The 20,087-nt window shown below is 39.9% G+C and overlaps 1 protein-coding gene across 3 annotated transcripts in view; it reads right to left on the reverse strand.

Annotated features, from left to right (window-relative positions):
* Positions 1–20,087, reverse strand: part of CDH13 (cadherin 13) — a 426,216-nt gene that overhangs the window by 246,839 nt on the left and 159,290 nt on the right. For all 3 annotated transcript variants that reach the window (XR_007628446.1, XM_050311304.1, XM_050311303.1), the window contains exon 4: positions 2,506–2,622. Coding sequence is in view for 2 of the 3 variants with exons in the window: in XM_050311304.1 (XP_050167261.1) it covers positions 2,506–2,622 (117 nt within the window). In the remaining variant the exon portion in view is untranslated. The remainder of the gene's footprint in view (positions 1–2,505; positions 2,623–20,087) is intronic.

Genomic DNA, 20,087 nt, shown 5'->3' on the forward strand with positions numbered 1-20,087 from the left:
GCATAGCATGGGGTGGAAAGCAGGAGACAGTCAGGACAGATGCATAAAATGCACTGGTAATTCCCCAAAACAGGCAAAAGAAAGGCAAAATAACACACTGGAAACTTAACATGCTATGTGAACATCCAAACAGAACGAGTCATACCTGAAATTATCACTATCCTCTAGTTCATTCAGTCAGGAAAGTTTCACAGTCCTTCTCATTTTTGAATTCTCTCTTCCCCCAAACACTGCAGAAACCACAGCTCCTGAATGCACCTGCAGTGTCCCCCTGCAGGGATCCCACCAGACCAGAGATGGCAAAGCTGAAGCTCAAGAGAAATTCATCCACACCACAAACTGCAATCCATCGGTCCGTGGGGTGCCCTGTGCAAGCCCCAAAATATTTTGGAAGAGGAAATGTGTCCCTTATGCCTTACAGAACCAGGCAAATAAATGTGTTTTGTTGTTGTTGTTGTTTTTCAAATCCACGAGGTTACACAAACTTCACAACAAACACCTAAATTTAGGTGATACAGATGATCAACTTTTTCTACAGTTTGTGCAGGATCCATGAAACAAGCCCATGAAACAGTGGTCTGGATTAGTACAGACATTCATTCTACTTAGAAAGTTCACAGCCTACCTTATGAAGATCTGTGATGAGTCAAAAAAGAATAAAAGAATTGCTTTTATTTTATTTAAATGTCATTTTTGCATTGACTCCAACTGAATTTCTTAGTTAGGGAACAACAAACTCTCTGCCCTCCCATCAGTGTGTCTGAGACTCCAAAGCTTTTTATTTGTGCTTTGTTCAGCATTCAGTTGCAAATTACTGCAATTCAACCTAAAATGTGACATTCCATTGTTTTAAACACACCTCTAACATTTTTGTCTCACATGACACATTTACAATCTATTTTTCTGCTTGCAGTAACAAAGGACAAAATAGTCATCTTGATACCTAAATTAGAACTACACTGAGAAAAAAAAAAAAGAAGAATCCCATAAAGAACTGTAAAAATTGTGACAGCTCAGAGTATTTCAAGGTGCTGATCATTTGCAGCTCCTGTAATTTAAACATCAGTGGAGGACAGGTTTCCCAGGGCCTTTGAAAAAGCACCTGCCAGATGCTTTTACACTCGTGTGTTTGTACATCATCCGAGGCGCTTGTGATCCCTGAGTAGCACTTCAGGAGCGGCAGCAAATCAGGATGACAGGATGTGAGGAAAACATTTCAGTACAAACAGGACCTGATTCATCTCATTGTGCTTCAGGAGCCTCAGTCACCACAACTATCAGCCTAAACTTCTAATCAAAACACTCCGTGAAGGCTCTTCTAGAGAGCAGCTCAAGCTACCTGAGATCCAAATATTCAGTGTTCATGAGCAGAAGGGGTGAAAGAGGGTAAGAAGAAATAAATCAATAACAACAACAAGAAGACAGTGTATAAGTAACCTTTTCCATTCTCTGCTTTAAAAATCGAACATTAAAATTAACTATTTATCAAAACAATAGTTATTATCAGCCGTCAATTCTCCAAGACTGAAATGTGAAGGGAGATGTTCAGAAATGGCTTTGGAAAGTTTGGGAAATGGTAAAAAATAGAAAACATACAGGAATTTATGAAACCACTATAAATTATTGATGGAGAGAGGGAGAAAAATGAAATCCTCATAGATTATTCTTTCTTTTTACTGGTAGGGAAACAAACTTTCCTAATTATTTAAGTAACTGATTAGGTGCCAGTTGGCTTAATTACACGATTGCATTGCTAAATGGCATCAATTGTAGAGTAAAATCGTGCCCTTGGGCTGTGTGTTTGGCTCCAGCAATCATATCAATGGGAGTGAGGAACAAACTCCATTACTGGTGCTTTATTTGTTATTGTTTTGTATATCTGAAGTTCTGGAAAAGTGGCTGTTAGGACCCTCATCTCTCTGATCACCTGCAGACATGAGAAAAAAAACTTTCCAGTTGTTTGTCAGACCTTTGCAAAGAACCAAAACTAAAAATGGAAACATCTGCTAATATATATTTTTTGCCTTTGGCCATGAGAAATTAACTCAATGAATTAAGGTAAAGAATGAACAAAAAAATGCTTTTATGTGGAATATCTTATGAATTCCTTCTAGGAGATGAGATGGAAACAAGATGTGCAGTGGGATACTCTTCATAACATTCCTGGCCAAGATCTGAGCCCCAATCCAGCACCCAGACACACAGGTAGGCAGCAAACTCTCCTGAAGAGCAGCTGCTTTAAACCATCCACCTCTGATTGATGCCCTTGACCAGCACACGAGCTGTGAGAGCCTGTCCTGAGCACAAAACCACTGCCATCTGTCTGCACAAGCCACTGTCGTTTGTCTACACAACCCAGACAGAAAAACAATCTTCCTGATTCAGCTTGATATTTCCAAATGCTGTTTGGAATATTGCCATCAGTGTTACAGGCATTGCAAAGCCTTAAGAGATGGAGATCAATTACTTAATAACAAAATCCTGTCCAGGTCTGTGTTCACTTACCTTGCCAACTTGTCTGGGGAATGGTGGTCTTTGATTTTCAGGAATTAATATTGGAGTTGCCAAAATTGCCCTTTTTTGCCTTGGAATCCCAGCGTTGCCTTCTAGTTTTAAGATTTCCTAGGAAAGAAAATGACCAATTACAAAAAAACTTCCAAACCACTATCTGGTCGTTATTCCCACCCACTCCGTCTTTAGGCAAAGTCAACACGAACCACCACGTTCTGAGTTTTGTATCCCACGTTTTGCCAGCAATTAGTGATAACATATCAAACCAGGTATTCAAATCTGTCAGGTTACTGTGCTTATTCCAGTGACAGCAGACAGCCCATATTCATTTTCTTTTCATGTAGACAAATTACAAAGCTAAGAAAGTGTGTTACCATCCTAACCTGATGACTGCTGAAAGCATAAATCTTAAGCAAGGTCTGGCTTACCTCAAATACTTGTAACAAGACCAGTAAAAAGCCACACTTCAAATGCCTTTACATAATTTTCACATCCTAAATTGCATCTATACTCAGTTGCTTCTCAACCCAGGCTTTCAATCAAACAGAACTGACACTGAATTTGCAGACTCTGCCAGCAGGTAATGAACTCTCAATAAACACCAAAAGCTTGTAACTTCAAAATAGCCTCCAAAAACCCAGGTGTAACCAAACAGCAGCCAGGGAAACTCAAGTTTTCACCCATTTGCTTTAGTCATGCTGAAGTCAAAGAGCAGTGGGAACCACACAGAGAATCCCTTCTCACAAGGTTGCCAATTTTCATAACTTTTTGAGGCTCCCCCTGATAGAGTTCCCATCTCTCCCAAAGGCTTTGCCACTTCTCTCTAATCTTTCAGTCTGAAGGCCACTCGGGTCCCTATTTTTGTCTTTCAACTCCTCTCCCAAAAGAATTTTCCTTAATAAAAATTCATGAGAAAGTTCAAGATAAAAAACCAAACATTTGAAGCGTCAAATAAAAAGGCAAGAGCTGAATTCTGTTCCAAAGGCAAAGGCCCAGAGCAGTGAGCTTTCAAAATCACTTACACTGTAAACACAGCAGACAGACTGGCTGGCACGTGCCTGGGACGCTGCTGTGGACAGTAAGAGGGACTATCAGCACATCCACAAGGATGTTCTCCAGCTCAGCAAGGCTCAGCTGCTCCCAGCTTTCACTGCCACCGTCACGGTTGTCCTGCAGCTGCTGAAGACGTCAGGGAGATCTCCCAGGAACGTGCTCTTTGCAAACGAGCCACACATTCCCATTTACGTGTCTTGGTGTCATGAGGTGGGCTGGGATGGAAGAGGCATTTTGATACAACCAGCCCAAGCTCCCTGCAATAAGCAGGGACAGATCCAACCAGATCACTTTGCTCGGAGCCCCATCCACCGTGACTTTGTTTCTCGTTGCTGATTCGAGGAGGAAAAGGGGAATTTTCAGATTGTTCAATGTCTACATCTCCCAGTTTTGGTAGTCATAGACCACCCCTAAGCAATTAATTCATCCCTTTCCCATGACAGGTTATCCTTCCAAAGGTCCACAGATGGAAGAAAAGCCCTAATTATATTCAATGAGTCAACACTGAAGTCATTATTATAAAGAAGTGAAGTTCTAAAGGAAAGCTGCAGGGTGGTAAGACCCAAGGCCCTCAAGTCCAGATTTCCAAGCAGGATTTTGGAACAGAAAAAAAAAAAAAATTACTTGCTTGTTTGTTTTTGTTTCTAAGCACAATTAGTCTGTTGCATGGAGAAAAAAGCTTCTCCAGATTGGGCACAGAAACGTGAGTGCTTCTTCTCTGAGTGTGTTTCACACTGTTTATTCTTCAAATCTCACTGTGGGGATTTTTTTTAAATAGTGATTTTTCATGACGATTTCTCTCTGTCTTATCATCCCCTGGTGTCTAACAGCAATGACTGATTAAATGAGTAGCCAAAAGCATCACTGTGGAAAGCAGGTAAACAGAGGAGAAGAAAAGGTCAAGAGTTACTTCACCAACACTTTCAATAATTCACTGCTGTTTGTGGTATCTTAATGATTTCCCCATTTGTAAAGAACAGGGGGAAAGAAAAAACATTTTGCTTAACGCCAAGCACCTGCAACTGATGGTTTCATGCTCAGTTCAGTACATAAAACAGAAGCCATGGAGTTATATGCCAGTTTAGCACCTGGTTCAACAGTTTCACTGACAAGACTCTCCTTCATGGGTGGATATATTGCATATAATAATATAATTTCCAACGAATTCATCTATTTAATTTCTTGAAGAAGAAACTCCCAAGGGATACGAAATTACCCCAGACTGAGTTGGTAATTTTGCTTCAGATTTTCTTACAGTACCAGGCTGATGTTAAAACAAGAGTCTTTTTTGGCCCTTGCCACAAGAGAAACCCACAAAGGATTTCTCCATCCTCTTTGCAGGAACCAGCTGACCAAAGACTGTAGTGATTACCACAGCTCCAAACAAGTGTTTCTGTGCCAGGGGTCTGGAGAGGTTGGAAAGGCATGTCCCTGGTGGGTGGTGTGTCCAACCAGCACCCAGGGAGATGATGGCCACAGTCACCATCAGCTGCTCCCATCTGCTTTGTACCAGGGACAGCAACATGAGGTGTGTGTCCAGAAACACCCACCCATAAGCAAAATTTAAAATATCTGTATTATAATAAATACATGCCTACCTAAGAAAATGTACCCCCCAAAAAAAAAAAAAAATTTAATCTTTCTGACTGTTTCGGGATATTTGAAGCCAAAATGGTAGGAGAGAAATCCTATCGATTTCTTTACTTTTATTAGATTTTATTGAGAGATGCCAGTCTGCTCCAACTACAACCCTGAGCAAGTTGCAATTTCCCTGCATCCCTTCAGAACTCTCCTCTTTCTTTTGTTTTTCTTTCCTTTTTAAGAGGGGTTCTTGGGAGCCTTGCAGTCCTTGAATATTTGAATAAATGGCCCAGTCACTCTGCAGCAGCAGGAACCATTACTCTTGACAAAGAAAATTTCATTAGAACTTGTCATGGGAATGAGGTGGCTGAATACTCCTATCGATTTGTCACCATCAGGGTTGGAAGCACCACTGGTGTGGCAATCAGTAACCCACCACAGGGACCAAAAAATGCTGGACTTTCTGGGCATTCAGTTGGTTTTATAGAGTAAAGGTTGATGGTATAAAATGGGGTCAGTCCTAAATACAAAAAGGAAAAATAATTGGATGCTTGTTGAAATAGGATGTGGTAATGAGAGGTATTTCAGTCTTCCTACAAAACAACATCTCCACCTAATACTGCTCAATTAAAGCTCCTCAATTAAAGCTCAATTAAAGAAATCACTTTATATAATTCTCAGCTGAAATTTCAATGTGTGCTGTAATAATTAGTTCCTTTATGTTTGTTATTTCTGTTTGGTTTGTTATTTCTGTTGGTAGTCACATGAAAATCTAAGAAATATGCTGGAACTTTATTCATGAGTTAATGAACAACTGTCTAACAAATAATTAACTCAGTGAATAAACTGAAGAACTGTAAAGGTCAATGGCATTCACACAAACATCTGCTCAAAAGTCTACTGTCCTCAAAGCCTGTAAATGTCACCTTAAGAATCACTTTGTATACTTGGCAAGAACAAATCCAGTGAAAATCCGGCTTGCTGAGGGGAATTGGGTATCTCAGAGAACATAAGTTGCCCAGCTTATGAAGCACAATCAGATGCAACATCTGGGGAAGGGAAATTGCTGGTGGAACTTGATTTAATGCCACTGGGTGTTCCTACAGTTACAATTGTTACACAAATAGAGAGGCCCGGCCATACAGACTCATCTGAACCCTTGCTTTGTGAAATGATTCAATTCTTGCCCTGAACTTCAGCAGTATCTTTTTGGGATGGAAAAGTCCTGTTTCTATTCAAGTATAAGCTTCATTTATCTTCACATCTGCCTTATGCTGTGTCAGGGAAAAGTTCTAAGATGATACCAAACTAAGTGCCATTAACTTTGCTTTTGTACATATTAACCATGGGAGTTACCTGTACTGAGAATAATACACGGCCAAGAGCCTTTCCCTTTTTTAAATTAACATTTCAGACTATTCTTGTCATCATTTAGAGTGTTATTTTCATTTTGAATCATATGTCAGTCACCCTCTCTTGCAAGAAATCTCATATTGGTTCCATGCTGCTCGTTAAATATAATGAGATGTCCCTCATACACAAACAACCAAATATGCTCTGACTGCCTCATCTGTCAAGCACAGTGAAATACAGGCTTGAGGAGAAAGACAATTGCTGACCTTCTGCCTCTGTCTTCACCAGGACACAGTAACAACACATCACTTATCACTGGTAAAAATACCCTTTCCTCCATCTCTCCTGTGCTTACACTTGTTGCAAAGCCAACAAAACCAGGCTGCTTTTCCAGCACGCCAGGAGAAATGTAAAATTCTTAAAGATGTCCCAAACCCTTCAGATCCTAAAGGAAATGTAATTTAAATAAGGAAACCACTTGCTGATGCAATTGCCAAGGCACACAAGCCTTACAAGAACTGTCCTGTAATAAAGATTTACGTGGGAAAACAGGAGGGTTTGACTTTGTGGGTTTGGGGGTTTTCTCATTTACTGACAGCATCTGCCATGGGGTTACACACCAACCTGCTACTGAAAACAGCAGTGGGCACACAGTGCAGTTCTGAAACAATTCAAATATTTCAAAAATCTGATCCTGTCGAGCTTTGACCAAGGCCACGTGGAAAATACATTGCACAGTAAGGACACAAGGCCTTAACTTCTTACACTCAATACTCCTGCTGAGTCCACTGAGTGGACTCCTTTCTCCACTTATACTGGAGGAACTCAAAATGCAAGAGCTTCCCTTTACCCCCAGCAAGGAGGGAAAATATCAGAATGAACAGCCCAGTCCCTCTCCAGCAGCAGGAACCATTACTCACAGAACACACATCTCGGTTCTGGGTCATGTTAAATGGATCAAAGATGAACCCTTTTGCTGAGGAAATAACCTCTACAGAGCCACAAAATCTGCAGGTCAGTAGCACACAACTGACAGCTCCAAATGTGGGATAACACAAGGAGGAATGGACAAGCTGTTCCACGTTTCACTTCTGGGATACAAGGACAATTTCCAATAAAGAAACTTTATTTCTTATGTAAAATAAATACTATTCATAGAAGAAGTTGTTTTACCTTAGAAAACCAGCTGGGTGTGTGTTGCTGCAGGGCAGCCAGCTGTAAATTTCCAGCAGAAAACTAACACATTTTATAGCCAGGCTCTGGATTCAAGTGCTGTGGAACTCACTGCATTGTACCAGTGCTGCACAAAGGCAATTCCATGATACCCTAAAGCAATATCAGTATGATAAAGTCATGTGTTCTGTTTAATTGATGTGGCAGCTGCAGTCCTGGTGCTGTGTCTGAGTGGATGCAGAAAGCACACTGCTTCCTACCTCCCACCAGCTCCCAGCTTGTACCACTAAAGCTTCTCAGTCCTGCTCCCCAAAGATTCTTTAATTATTCTTTATTATATTATAATTTATTCTTCAAAAGCTCTGTTGCCAGGTATTCCTTGTTATCCCTCAGTTCCTTCATCATCTTCATCCCCCCAACAAAACAACCCCTCATCTCGTACAACCACAGGATGGTTTGGGTTAGAAGGGACCTTAAACCCATCCAGTTCCACCCCCTGCCATGGGCAGGGACACCTTTCACTAGCCCAGGTTGCTCCTGTCCAACCTGGCCTTGGACACTTCCAGGGATGGGGCAGCCACAGCTTCTCTGAGCAGCCTGTGCCAGGGCCCCACCACTGTCACAGGAAAGAATTTCTTCCTAATATCCATTCCAAATCTACTTCCTTTCGATTTAAAGCCATTATTTTTTGTCCTGTCACTCCATGCCTTCATAAATTCTAATTCCAAACACTGATTATTTACCTTGCAATTCTTTTCTAAACTCTGCACAATCCTTCTGTTCTTCCTGTCACCTCCTGCATTCCCAAATAACAACTCACTTTCTCTTGCTCCAGGTCTCAGTGTCAAGTCCCATTTTTCTTTCAGAAATATTAATTCCTTAACATTCATTTCAAATTTGTTTCTCCAGATCACTGGTGATACAAAATGAAACTATCTCAGATTTGCATTCCTTTCCTTTTTTAATAACTCTTTCAAGACATGGAAAGTAACAAGTAACAGCAAATCCTCATAATGCCATATTTTAACCTCTGACTTTCTCACTGGGAGCTGACATGACATACATGACATAACTACAGCAAATAGATTTGTATATTCCATAGATCACTCTGGAGTTGTGAAATCCCACCATAACCCTTCCAGGGCCCTGTCCTCCCCTCCCCTGCTTTTTTCCCAATGCACAGCCACCCAAGCTGACCCAAGGAATGCATAAATTCTGTCAAATGGCAACAGTGGTCTTTAAAATTCAGTGTGCATGTTGGAAGCAGCGATTCCTGAAGTGGGACAGCAGGCACAGAAGCCCAGTTAAGTTCCCAGCAGATCTGGGCTTTCCAAACCTTCCACATCATTATTTCTCACTTCAAATAAAAGCAGGTCTTTATTTAAAATGAGAATCCATGACATGTTGGACAGATAAACACATTAAACATTATCTCTTCCTTCTCTCACTATCTATCACTAGTCCTGACTGTCCAGAAAAACATCTTATTTTCCCATGTTCTGAAATCCTCAGGAGGGAATGAGGAATTCAGCTTTTTGGCCTGAGATTTAACAAAACACAACCAAAAAATCATGATGCAGACACTGACTGTGTGTCCTACAACCCTCCCCTCTACATTTTGACAGCGTGTCCATCAGCTGGGCACATCCAGTTGAATCCTGCTTTTTGCACAGCACTAATTACAAACAGGAGACCCACTTAGGGGCAAATTGCCAGTTACCTCGTGCTGGAAAACAAAACAAGGCTCCTTTTATTAATAGTCTGAGGAGTCTGTTTCTGGTTGCTGTAATCAAGGACAGTTTAACTGAGAGGAACTTCCAATACCTTCCATTAGAACTTGTACACTCTTAAATGCAATGTAGTGCTGCAATCACACACCTGCACCACTTCCCTCCTCCTTTCCAGGGCTGTATTGACCCCCCCAGCAAAAATAATGTTCCCTAAGACTGCCAGGCAGGAATGCACGAGGTTTAGAGCTCAGATCTGCACAAGAACCCAGCTGGGATGTATCCTATCAGACCCGACTATGCATGCAGGGTGCTCTGCAGAGCTGCATTGCCCGTGCTTGCCTGCACAGGAGCTGCCAGCCTGACAAATGAAGCACTAGTCTGTGATGAAGACAAAATGCCCACTTAGATCCAGGCTCCAGCAAAGCTCCTCAGTCCCCAAGCTGGGTTTGGAATCTGGTGGAAAGCACGGCAATGGCAGTGCATTAATCCACTTCAGCGCCCGGCCCAGCTCCTCGGAATGAATTAATTAACGGGCATTAACTGAGTCCAAAAAGCTGAAATCGCAGTGTATTAATCCACTTCACAATTTGGGCTGTAGTTCTACTCTTCAATACAAACAAATTAACAGCCAGTAAGTGGCTGACAGCAGCAGCTCAGCTCTGTCCTGTGCTACAATAAAGAGACAATGCTGGAGGTTCTTGAGGGCAGCTTCTCTTCACCACCTGGTGGTGTTTGTACTGAACTTAGGCTGCGTTTTTCAGGGATGAAAATACAAGATCTAAACATGCCCTGTGTTATTTATTTGTTTCCACCCAGTGACTCAATTAAATTCACAGGACAATGCCTCTTAGTTCTAAACCTTCCTTTAGTCTGGACAGTCTCAGACCCACGTGGTACTGCTGAGGAAGGGAGTTCACAGGGGAAGTTCTAATCTAAAAATTCACCTGCAATAAACCAACTTTTTAAAAGTATTGCTGCCAAAACATGTAAAAAAAGCCATAGTGATTAATCCAAATTTGACTTCTACAGATCCTGTAAAATAAAATTAAAAAAAAAACAGTTAGAAACAGCAACATTAGTGTGGTTTTGCTGTATCTATTTGGGGTGGGAAATCAAAGCTCAGCTTTTTTGTTTTTTCTCAGAACATTTCCAAAAGGAAACTGCAACATGTAAGATGGGACCCAGACATAGGCTTGGAGATCTTGGTGGATTCTCACATTTCTCCTTAATCAAATGCTGGCAATTAAGTCTACTTCAGGAAATTCAAAGATTGTACCTGTCAGGAATCAGAGGCAAATTAATTGCTGTACTGGAACAGATCAATGATTCATGAGCTGTAACATCAAGCTGCTAACAATATTAATTGCCACATACTTCAGGGAAAAGAGCCTAAAATGGTAGGAGTATGGTTTACAGTGGTTTGAAGTTGTTTTTCCTGCTGAAACTCAAGTCGAGCACAGCTTTACAATACATGAAATGTGACACTGATAGTTCTCTGCTGTACATCATTAAAATTCACATGTTTGGGTCTGAGCATTTTGCCCTAACAACCTGCAGCCATAGGAGCATGGAAATATTTATATTCCTTACTTCACACCTGTTGACCTTTAACTGAGCATCTCTGGGGGATGAGAACAGTCCCCACCCACACAAGCACCAAGTGAATAGGTTTTGTTAAAGTTTGTTGGTCAAGAGAAGACAGATCCAAACTTACTCCCCCTGCATTTGTTTGGTAGCTCCATTGCTATTTGTTTTTGTAGCCTTGGTCATGTGCTACCTACTCTGGGTTTCTGAACAGTGGGAAGCAGCATCCAAGATTATTAAAAAGAAATAATAGTCTCAGAACTGTCAGAGCAGGGTTGGAACACTCCATAGCTCCCTGTTGACTCCAGTGGAGTGACTGAGCAGGGACAGACAGCCCAGCAGCCAAAGCATCCACAGGGGACAGAGGAGACACAGGTTCAGTATTGTTCTAATAATTGCTTCCAGAGACCTTCAGTGAATCATGTTATTTTAACACTTACACTTCACAGGCCTCTTGATTTCTAATCCAGTGTGTTCTTGAGAAAGAAGTGATACATTCAAATCCATTCAAAAAAAACCTGGGCTCTGACCAAAACAGAATATTATCCACCTTTTATTTCCACTTTACCTTTTTGTTCGTATTTCATATCTGTTCAGTTCTGTCAGAAAAGCTCTATTTTTATCTATACACATTTTCTTGCTCCCAAAGTAACTGAAGTCATTAAAGCTGGACCTGTGATGTCTGCTGCCTCTACTGACATATTGGAATTTAAACAAGACAATTCTAGAATCAAAAACCTGAGTTCTCACAGCGTGAGCTAAATCAGCAAAATGTCTCTGCTCCTCATAATTATCCATCATGCAGCCAGCCCCAGAAGAATCTCGACTGGACTGTATTTAAATGGCTTTATGAATTTGTAAGATGAATACTTTGGTTCTCATTGCACATGCCAAGTACAAATGTTCTGCCTCAAAATGGGACCAAAGACCCATTGTGTCTGTCAGATCATGCACAGCATGTTGCTACAATAAAGTAGCAGAATTTCCAAGGAATGTAAGAGAATTAATTCTACTCTGTACTATTCAACTCCCTTCCCACCATTCCCTGAGGTATCTGAGGGGAGCACTGCTCCAAAATCAACCCTTCAGCTCGGTGCTCAAAGCTCTGGTTGCTCTTGCCTGACCATTACCCAGTGGAGTAAAGTGCAGTTTCTTAGCTCAAAATAGCTTTATTTTGTTTAACTTCTCTAATGCAAGTTAATAAATTGCAGCATTCATAATTTGATACGTTTTTGGTCCTGTCTCAGTTTACAAACTGTCCATTAACAGACCCTGAAATCTGTGAACAAATACATTATCTACCATTATACGCAAGTTTCTCAGATGAGTAATTTTTGATCTTCAGATTGCTCAGGCAGTTGCTTGGAAACATTTGTCTGTATTAGTTACACAAGTCATGTGGTATTATTTGTCTTTCCAGATTGGAGGGCCCCTGTGAATAAGCAACAGAGCATGAAATGCAAATTTCATGATATAAAATTCAGACCTTGCTTTTGGCAAGGATTTGATTTATTACATTTACAGCACAAGATGAAAACAAAAAGGTTATCTCTGTGATCTGAATGACTTGACAGGGGAAGCAATGCCTGTGTCAATTGGAGAAGCGGTGGCATAAATTACAAAACCAAAAGAAATTTTAAAAAGATGAAATGAGGTCTGGAATAGCCATGCTATGGATTGAAATGATTCCATTGATTGAAATGATTCCATGCAATGGAACCTCTTCTGTTGATTTGTACTGTCCAAGGAATAATGTTTTTCTAGATTTAAACATAGGTAGGTCAGAAAAAATCATGGGGACTCAATTAAATTATTATTTTTCTCTTTTTTTAGGGTTTTGGGCAAGTAAAGAAAGAGAAGAAAGTATTTTTGTTCATATTGATAGTAAAGCCTGGTGTCATTCAATAAGGGCTGAAAAAAGTATTCACTGGTATTTTACTGTAGATTATGTACAAACACAGTAGAATCATTTTTTCTGCTGATGATTTTATCAGTATGAAAGACTTGGAAACTCACACATTTTTTTCTTCTTTTAACTTTGCAAAAGAACCACTTGTGTTTGCCTAAGTGTCTCCACCCTGATAGTGATGTTTCTTCCTCTCTATCGGATGCAACAACTTATAAAATCAAAACAAAACCATTGGTTTGAAACTAATTATAGAATTTTACAGGCAGGGACTGCTTCTTTCAGTTGAAGAGAACCAAATATGGTAAAACAATGTTACTGAGCACACTCAGACTGAGATCCAGGCCACTTCTACAAACTCCAAAGCCTACGTTCAAAATATAACCAAAGTCCTGAAGACTGAACCAAACAAACTCTGGAGGGGGAAGTACTGCTAGAACAATGAAGAAAAAGTTAGAAAACAAAGGGTTTGTGTGGTTTTTTTCCCCAAATTAATATTTAGACTCAGGTTGAGAGGACAGTAAAACCATCGGCAAAGAAGAAAATACATCTGAGTTTTTTCTGTGTTCTAATTCTACAAGGGAATATAAAAGTATTGGGTCTGATTTTCAGCAAGGTTTGTGATAGCTCACAGAAATACATCCCCTTTCAGTGCTGAGGAAAGTCTGTGACTAACTCTCCTGGTGCTCCCTTTCGGGACAGCATCTTTGCTAGGAACAGATGCCAGTGGGTCCCAAAGGGCAGCTGAAGCCTGACATCAGAGCAAAATGTTTGTGCCACCCCTGATTTAAAACAGGCTTAGTTTTGAGTGGACTATGACTAAGCCATGATTAAGATCAAATCCTTCTGCTCGTGGAGACAGCACTGAGTGAGGGTGAAATATGTACATGCAGTCCTTGGTTACTGTTTAATGCTCTGTCTCATAAATCCCAGCAAAGGCACCCCATGAAACCAGCCAGGAGTTGTGTCACACTCCGGGCACTTCCCTCACAGCACAGCCAAATGCCAAGGGGTTAGTAATGAACTATTCAAACACTAAATATGAATTTGATTAGAAAACAACATTATAAATCTTTATCTTGGCAGAAACAAACTCTTCAACAACCCCAAATCTCTCCACTGCACGTTTTCCCTGTTTGTATAAAAATGCACACATTTCCTAAATACCAAAAATTACTTCTTTTCTGTCTGCCTCCTTCTCTAACACTCATCTCAGCCAGATCATGCCCATCCATTTTCAAGAGTACATTGCTCCCTTCATAACTGCACACAGAAACTTGCTGCAAGGAATATCAGCTTATAAATTGCCCCCCTTTGCCTGTGCTTTAAATAAGGCAGGGAAAAAAAAAAAGAAAAAATAAATAAAAGAACCAACATCCAGGGCTAAGATTAAAAGCTGGATTCATATTAAAGAATGGTGCCTTTTTACCATTGAAAGTGAAGCTGTAGATTATTTTGTGCTGATAAAGTACTACAGTGGGCAAAGAACTTTCTCATAATGAACACTGCTGTAAAACAATTTATCTACAAGAAAGGAAACAAGTTTGCATAATCCATTTATGGTTGATTCAGCTTGAGAGGAATTTGCTGTATAAATATATCTCACCCTGGGGAATTGTTTTGCCAAAATAACTAATGAAAGTGTTTGAACAACTTAACACTGATAATTAATAGGATTTTTCAGTATCACAATGGAAATGACATCTTCCCATGTACGTTTACCATCTCACCAGTGAAGAGACAAACACTTGGCAGACTCCAAGAGCCAACCACATCAGAAAGCAGAAAATTAATGACTTAACTTAACACTTGCAAAAATGCTAAGCTGGTGACATGTTTTAATTGATCCTCAAAAGGTGTTTAAAAGCACTTTCTTAAAAAACATTGCATAGCTCAATGATTATCAATTTTTTAAAAAAGTCTTAATTTATAGCTCCTCAATCCTTCAACTGACATGAGTAATATTCTGCCATCGTGCTGAAAGCTTTGACTAAACATAACCAAGTCCCATTTTGTTGTTTCACACTTTGCTGGCAATCACAAGTTATGTTTTAGGTTTAGGTGTCAATATTTAATCCTCAGGAAGGATCCCAGTCTCATTAATAATGCCTTGCCATCTGCACTTCTGGGGAGACTTAAAACTTACAGTGACTCTCACCTGCTTTTGTGGGCACAGAATTATTTCTGTTATGCTTTGTGGCAATGTTGGCTGCCAAAAAAAGGTTGTCCTAAAATCCCCGTGTGACAAAAATCAATTTTCAGATGCAAATGAGGGTGCCATAGGTGACATTTTTCATACCCAATAAATTGCCTGTCTGTGGCTTTGAACTAATGGACACATAAACAAGAGAGATTGGTGCCAAGGTATTGCATTATAATCTTAGTGAAGTTTTATGAGGCTCCTGCTACAAGTTGCAAAGAGAAAATAAAGCAGAGGGAGGGGGAATGAACAATTTGAGGAAACCTGTAAGAATAGATATTCTTTTACACTCTTTATTTAATTTTTTTTTCCTGAGCTCTGATTTCCCATTTAGCTGCTTCAGCCTCCCTCTTTTATTTTTAATTTTAGGGCCCTTCTGTCTGCCACAACTTTTACCTCATTTTTATCCTCCACATCTCCACTTCTCTGGCCTTTCCCTCTCTTCCCAGTTCCTCTCCTAGAAAATTCATAAACCCAAGTTTCCTTCCTGTTATTCATTTTCAATTCTGACAGCACCATTCCCACCTATTTCCACCTCCTTGAGGTGACATTTAAAGTTCTTTAAGGAAATACAAGAAATACACTGAAACTATCATTACCTTCAAAGACAATAAAGACTTGAAGTGAACTCTCTGCTCGTGTCTGACACAGCCACACTTCAAAACCATGAGGAGATCAGCATTTCCACAAAACAAATAACAGGGTTTTCATAGGCTTTTCTGAAGCTTATCCTGAATAATCACAAACTTCTTGAGCCTGCACATTTAGGAGTCCTATGAGATGCTTACCCTTGCAATACAAACAAAAATAAGATAAAAACAGTACTTTTATGCAATGTTGATAGTGTTGTTTCCAACTGTAGCTGAACTGAAAGATATGATTACATAATAGCTTTTCAAGCCTCTTCAAAAGATTTAAGTAAAGTTCAAATCTTAAGCTTTTGAAACTTTAATCTTGAAATAACGAACAATCTTTTGGTTATTTCACATTTTTCTCCTGTTAGGAAAACATGAACGATACCAAAACAACACAGAACTGAATCCTTCATCAGACTTATCCCTGTGCATATCCAGTTGCAAGACCTGAATAATAATTTTGGGAAAAGATTTTTAAAAAAATACCCACTTTAAGGATGCCTCATCCTGGCATCCTTAATGAATCACATTATTGCTCCTGCTTTTCCTGAGTTGTGTTGTGAGTTCTGTTTGTTTGGGGGTAGGAGGGAGAAAAAGGAACTTTATTTGCTGCACCCTCCCAAAAAATCAGAGCCCTCTGAAGTCAAGGAATCACTGCTCCTTTCCTTTGCCCATCAACATCATGTTCAGAGTTCAAGGAGTGTTTGGACGATGCTGTCAGGCACATGGGAGGATTTTTGGGGTGTTGGACTTGTATCCTTGTGGGTCCCTTCCGCCTCAGAACATTCAGTGATTCTGTGACCATCAGCAGGAGAGGGAGGCAGGACAGGCATCTCACACTGTGCAGGCACAGCTTTGAGAACAGATTTTGAACTTGTGTTTATGCCACTTGTCTGCTTGGCCAAATCCCCCCCAGTGTGTCCCTCAGGGGCAACAGTTTGTTGCCATTGCCAGAGCAACGCCTGGCAGGACCTGCGTGTGGAATCCTGGGCAGCAAGCCACAGCCATCCCCACCCTGTCCTGACCACTGGAACTGTGGTGGAAAGTATGAAACATCCCGTTCCCTGCCTTTTAAGGTCACCACAGAAATGTGCTCCTCCAGCTCCCTAATATACAAAGCTGTATATTATATATATATACCACAGTCTGTTCATCCTCTCCCACCACCCAGGGTAGTTCAGGGCTGCTCACAGTTGAGCTCCATTTTACCCTGTTTTACAGTTCTTCCTTTTTGGAAGCAGCTTCAAGTTACATGGATGAAAAGATCAACCCATAAGGATACCAAATAGACCCCAGGATTTTAAGATTTTTTTTTTCTGACACTGAACCATATTTGACCAGCTCATAACTCCCAGCAGCGGGAGACATCAGCCAAAAGATTAATTGGATGAGATTCAACAATTTATCTGTGTAAAACAGCACCAAACAGAAACTGGAATAACTTCCTAAATACCAGCTATATTCACTGAGAGTATATCAGGGCAAAAGATTTACAAAGAAGTTCAGTGAAAAAAGTGTGAGAGCTGGTTCCACATTTCTGATCTCCCCTAGCCAGTCCAAAGCTATTAATTTATACAAGAAGTTAATTTAAAAATAGAAGGTATAATGCAGCATGGTTTTATGGATCTTCACTATGTCTAGAACCTCAGGGCTCGGCGTACTTTCATTTGAGGTAATTGTATTCCACGTGTAAATATTAAAATCTTAAATAAACCAGCAGAAATTGATTTGGACTTGCTTAAAGGTTCCTATAAATAGCCTTCTATTATGTCATTTTTCCAGATGTCTGCTCTGTTGACAGTTACTATAAAACAGAGCATTCCAGTTTCCCTGTAGTGAACATGAAACAGTCACCTAAGGGAAACCTTTCATAATTAGAACAAGGCAGGTACTAAACCTATCCTGTGGCTTATCTCTGTATTTGTAGCTGGAGTTCATTAACTTGTCAGCACTGATTCCTTTTGAATAGGAAAGTGAAATGAAAAAATGACGTGCAAATCAATATCAACTGGAAAAGCCTTGTTCTCATTTAGAGCAGTGTCAGATATGAAATACTGGGAATCAAAATGAAAATTTCTGCTGGAAAAACATGCTTAGTAAAGCCATTTTTTTTTTATAAGAGAATTATTACAGTGAATTAAGCTAGTTGTCATCCCATGAAAAAAGTTACATGTTAAAAGTTAAAACTCCTAAACCCCCCCCCTTTTTTTTTTTGTTTTCAGTTATTTTAAAAAATTAAGCTTAATAAATGGAAGAAGCATTTCAGAATACATAATTCATGCTCATTAGTTAGCACAAAATCTCATGTATGTCTAGAGAGAGACAGACATCTGCTAAAGGATGTCCACAGAACTCAGCATTAACATCACAAGCCCACTGATATCTTGGAAAAATACACTTCACACGTGTAAATCACACTATTATCAGAAGGGATTACAAATTAGTCTGCCTGGACTAGATAATAATTATAATAATGGGGTGCCAAAGGCCAGAGGAAATTTGTTGGAGCTGAGCACAAGGTAAAGGCAAAGATGTGCTGGGATATCCCCATATCTGCTGAATTCTCATTACTCTCTAGAGAGGAACAAAGCCAGGCAGCTCTGCCTGGAAACCTCAGGCCATGCCAAGCCCTCCAAGAAGCCACTGCATGGAGTTAACGTGGAGTTAACCCAAACCATCCAGTGGAACAGCCCTAATTTCAAAATCACCAGGTCTCTGCCAGCAGAAGGTGAGAGGTCCCTGTTACCCTGCACCTGAATATCTCACCTTTAATGTACTTGTTGAGTATCTTCACTTTATACACAGAAATTGGAGGCAGAGAGGTATCAAAGTGAAGATTGCCAGAACTGGCACTTTTTCTTTTGTCCAAATTTTGTTCTTTTCTTGGAGCTCTTTGGGCAGATGCTGAATTTGCTGCATGTGTGAACAAGCTCTAAAGCCACACTCTTTCTCAGTGCCCCTATAATACTCCAGCCAAGGGAAGGAGAAATCATGCAAATGCAGAATGGTTCTGCTCTCTCCATTCCCTTAAACTCACACTCTCACATTGGAAACCAGAGTCTTATCTTCTTGTTGTCTAAAGTCAAGATTAATTCATACTATTTTCTCATTTTATAGTTGTAAAGACTGGGTCTTAATCAAGTCACTTATCTAATTCAGAATTGTTCAGAAGCACATTTTCCATTAATGAAATGGTCCTAAGTGCAGCCTAATGCTCTGAGTGCCAACAAAAAGAAAAGACACAATAATTACCAGCACTGACAAGGAACTCAGAAAGCCATTAAACAAAACCAATCATTTCTCCCCCTCTCAACCCTCTAACTATAACTATCCCATGTTTTCATAACTCTAGAAGTTACAGTAATTATTTGCCTCAAGTAAACCAGCTACTTTTCTGTTTGGTAGACAAAAATTAAAGGAACTCTTTCCCTTTTATACTTCTAATATATTTCCCATCTTTTTCCTCTAATTGAATTAAATATGACATGTTAAAGAAGGAAACATTTCCATTTGGGATACAGATGATTGAACTTCTCTGGCAGATGTTAAATTTAATAAACATCATAGGACTGAGCAGAATCTGCTTTATGTTATTTACAAATTTCAGATATAATTTTAAAGCAATTACAGTCAGTACACAAAATCTGGGATTAAAAGCCACCAAATAAATGTGAAACTTCTGAGATCCTCTGAAGAGCTGCTTGATCAAAAAAGCATTAATTTTGCAGGGATTCAGCTGAAGGCAGAAGTGACATTAAAAATAACCGAAGAGATTTTTTTTTTTTCTCTCCCCTGTTTCATAGACACAAAATATAACTGGCAGACTGTGACTACCCACCAACATTATGCACAATTAATATTACATATATCAACTTGATGCTAATAGTATCCAATAGAAAGGACTATTCCATATGATAGTCCCACTAATGCATTCAGTTTTCCTGGCAATTAAACAACATGGGAGCACTAACAATTAACATCAAGGTCACCCTCAAATAAATTTTGATTTGGACACTCCTCACAACAGATTTATGAGTAGATTCAAAGCTCATTAGAGTCGGTGGAACGGCTCCTGTTGCCTTAATGGGGATTGCATTTGGTGCTCTGCTTTCTGTGTTCTCCTGTGACAGATTAATTACACGGTTTTGTGGATAATCTTGCCTAAAATCACCCTTAATAATAACTTAAAGCTCCGAGTCTTACCTCACACACCCATGGAGCTTTGGCAGCAATGAGTTGGAGATTTACAGATGGGAGATTCTCTGCCTTTGACCTTTAATCTTTAAACTGAAGTTTTAACACCACCTCCCCTTTCCTGAATTCCTGATCTGAGGGTCAATATGAAGTGCAAGAGACTTTTC

The sequence above is a fragment of the Myiozetetes cayanensis genome, unplaced genomic scaffold (genome assembly GCF_022539395.1).
Source record: "Myiozetetes cayanensis isolate MyiCay16 unplaced genomic scaffold, myiCay2020 scf16, whole genome shotgun sequence".
NCBI lineage: Eukaryota > Metazoa > Chordata > Aves > Passeriformes > Tyrannidae > Myiozetetes > Myiozetetes cayanensis.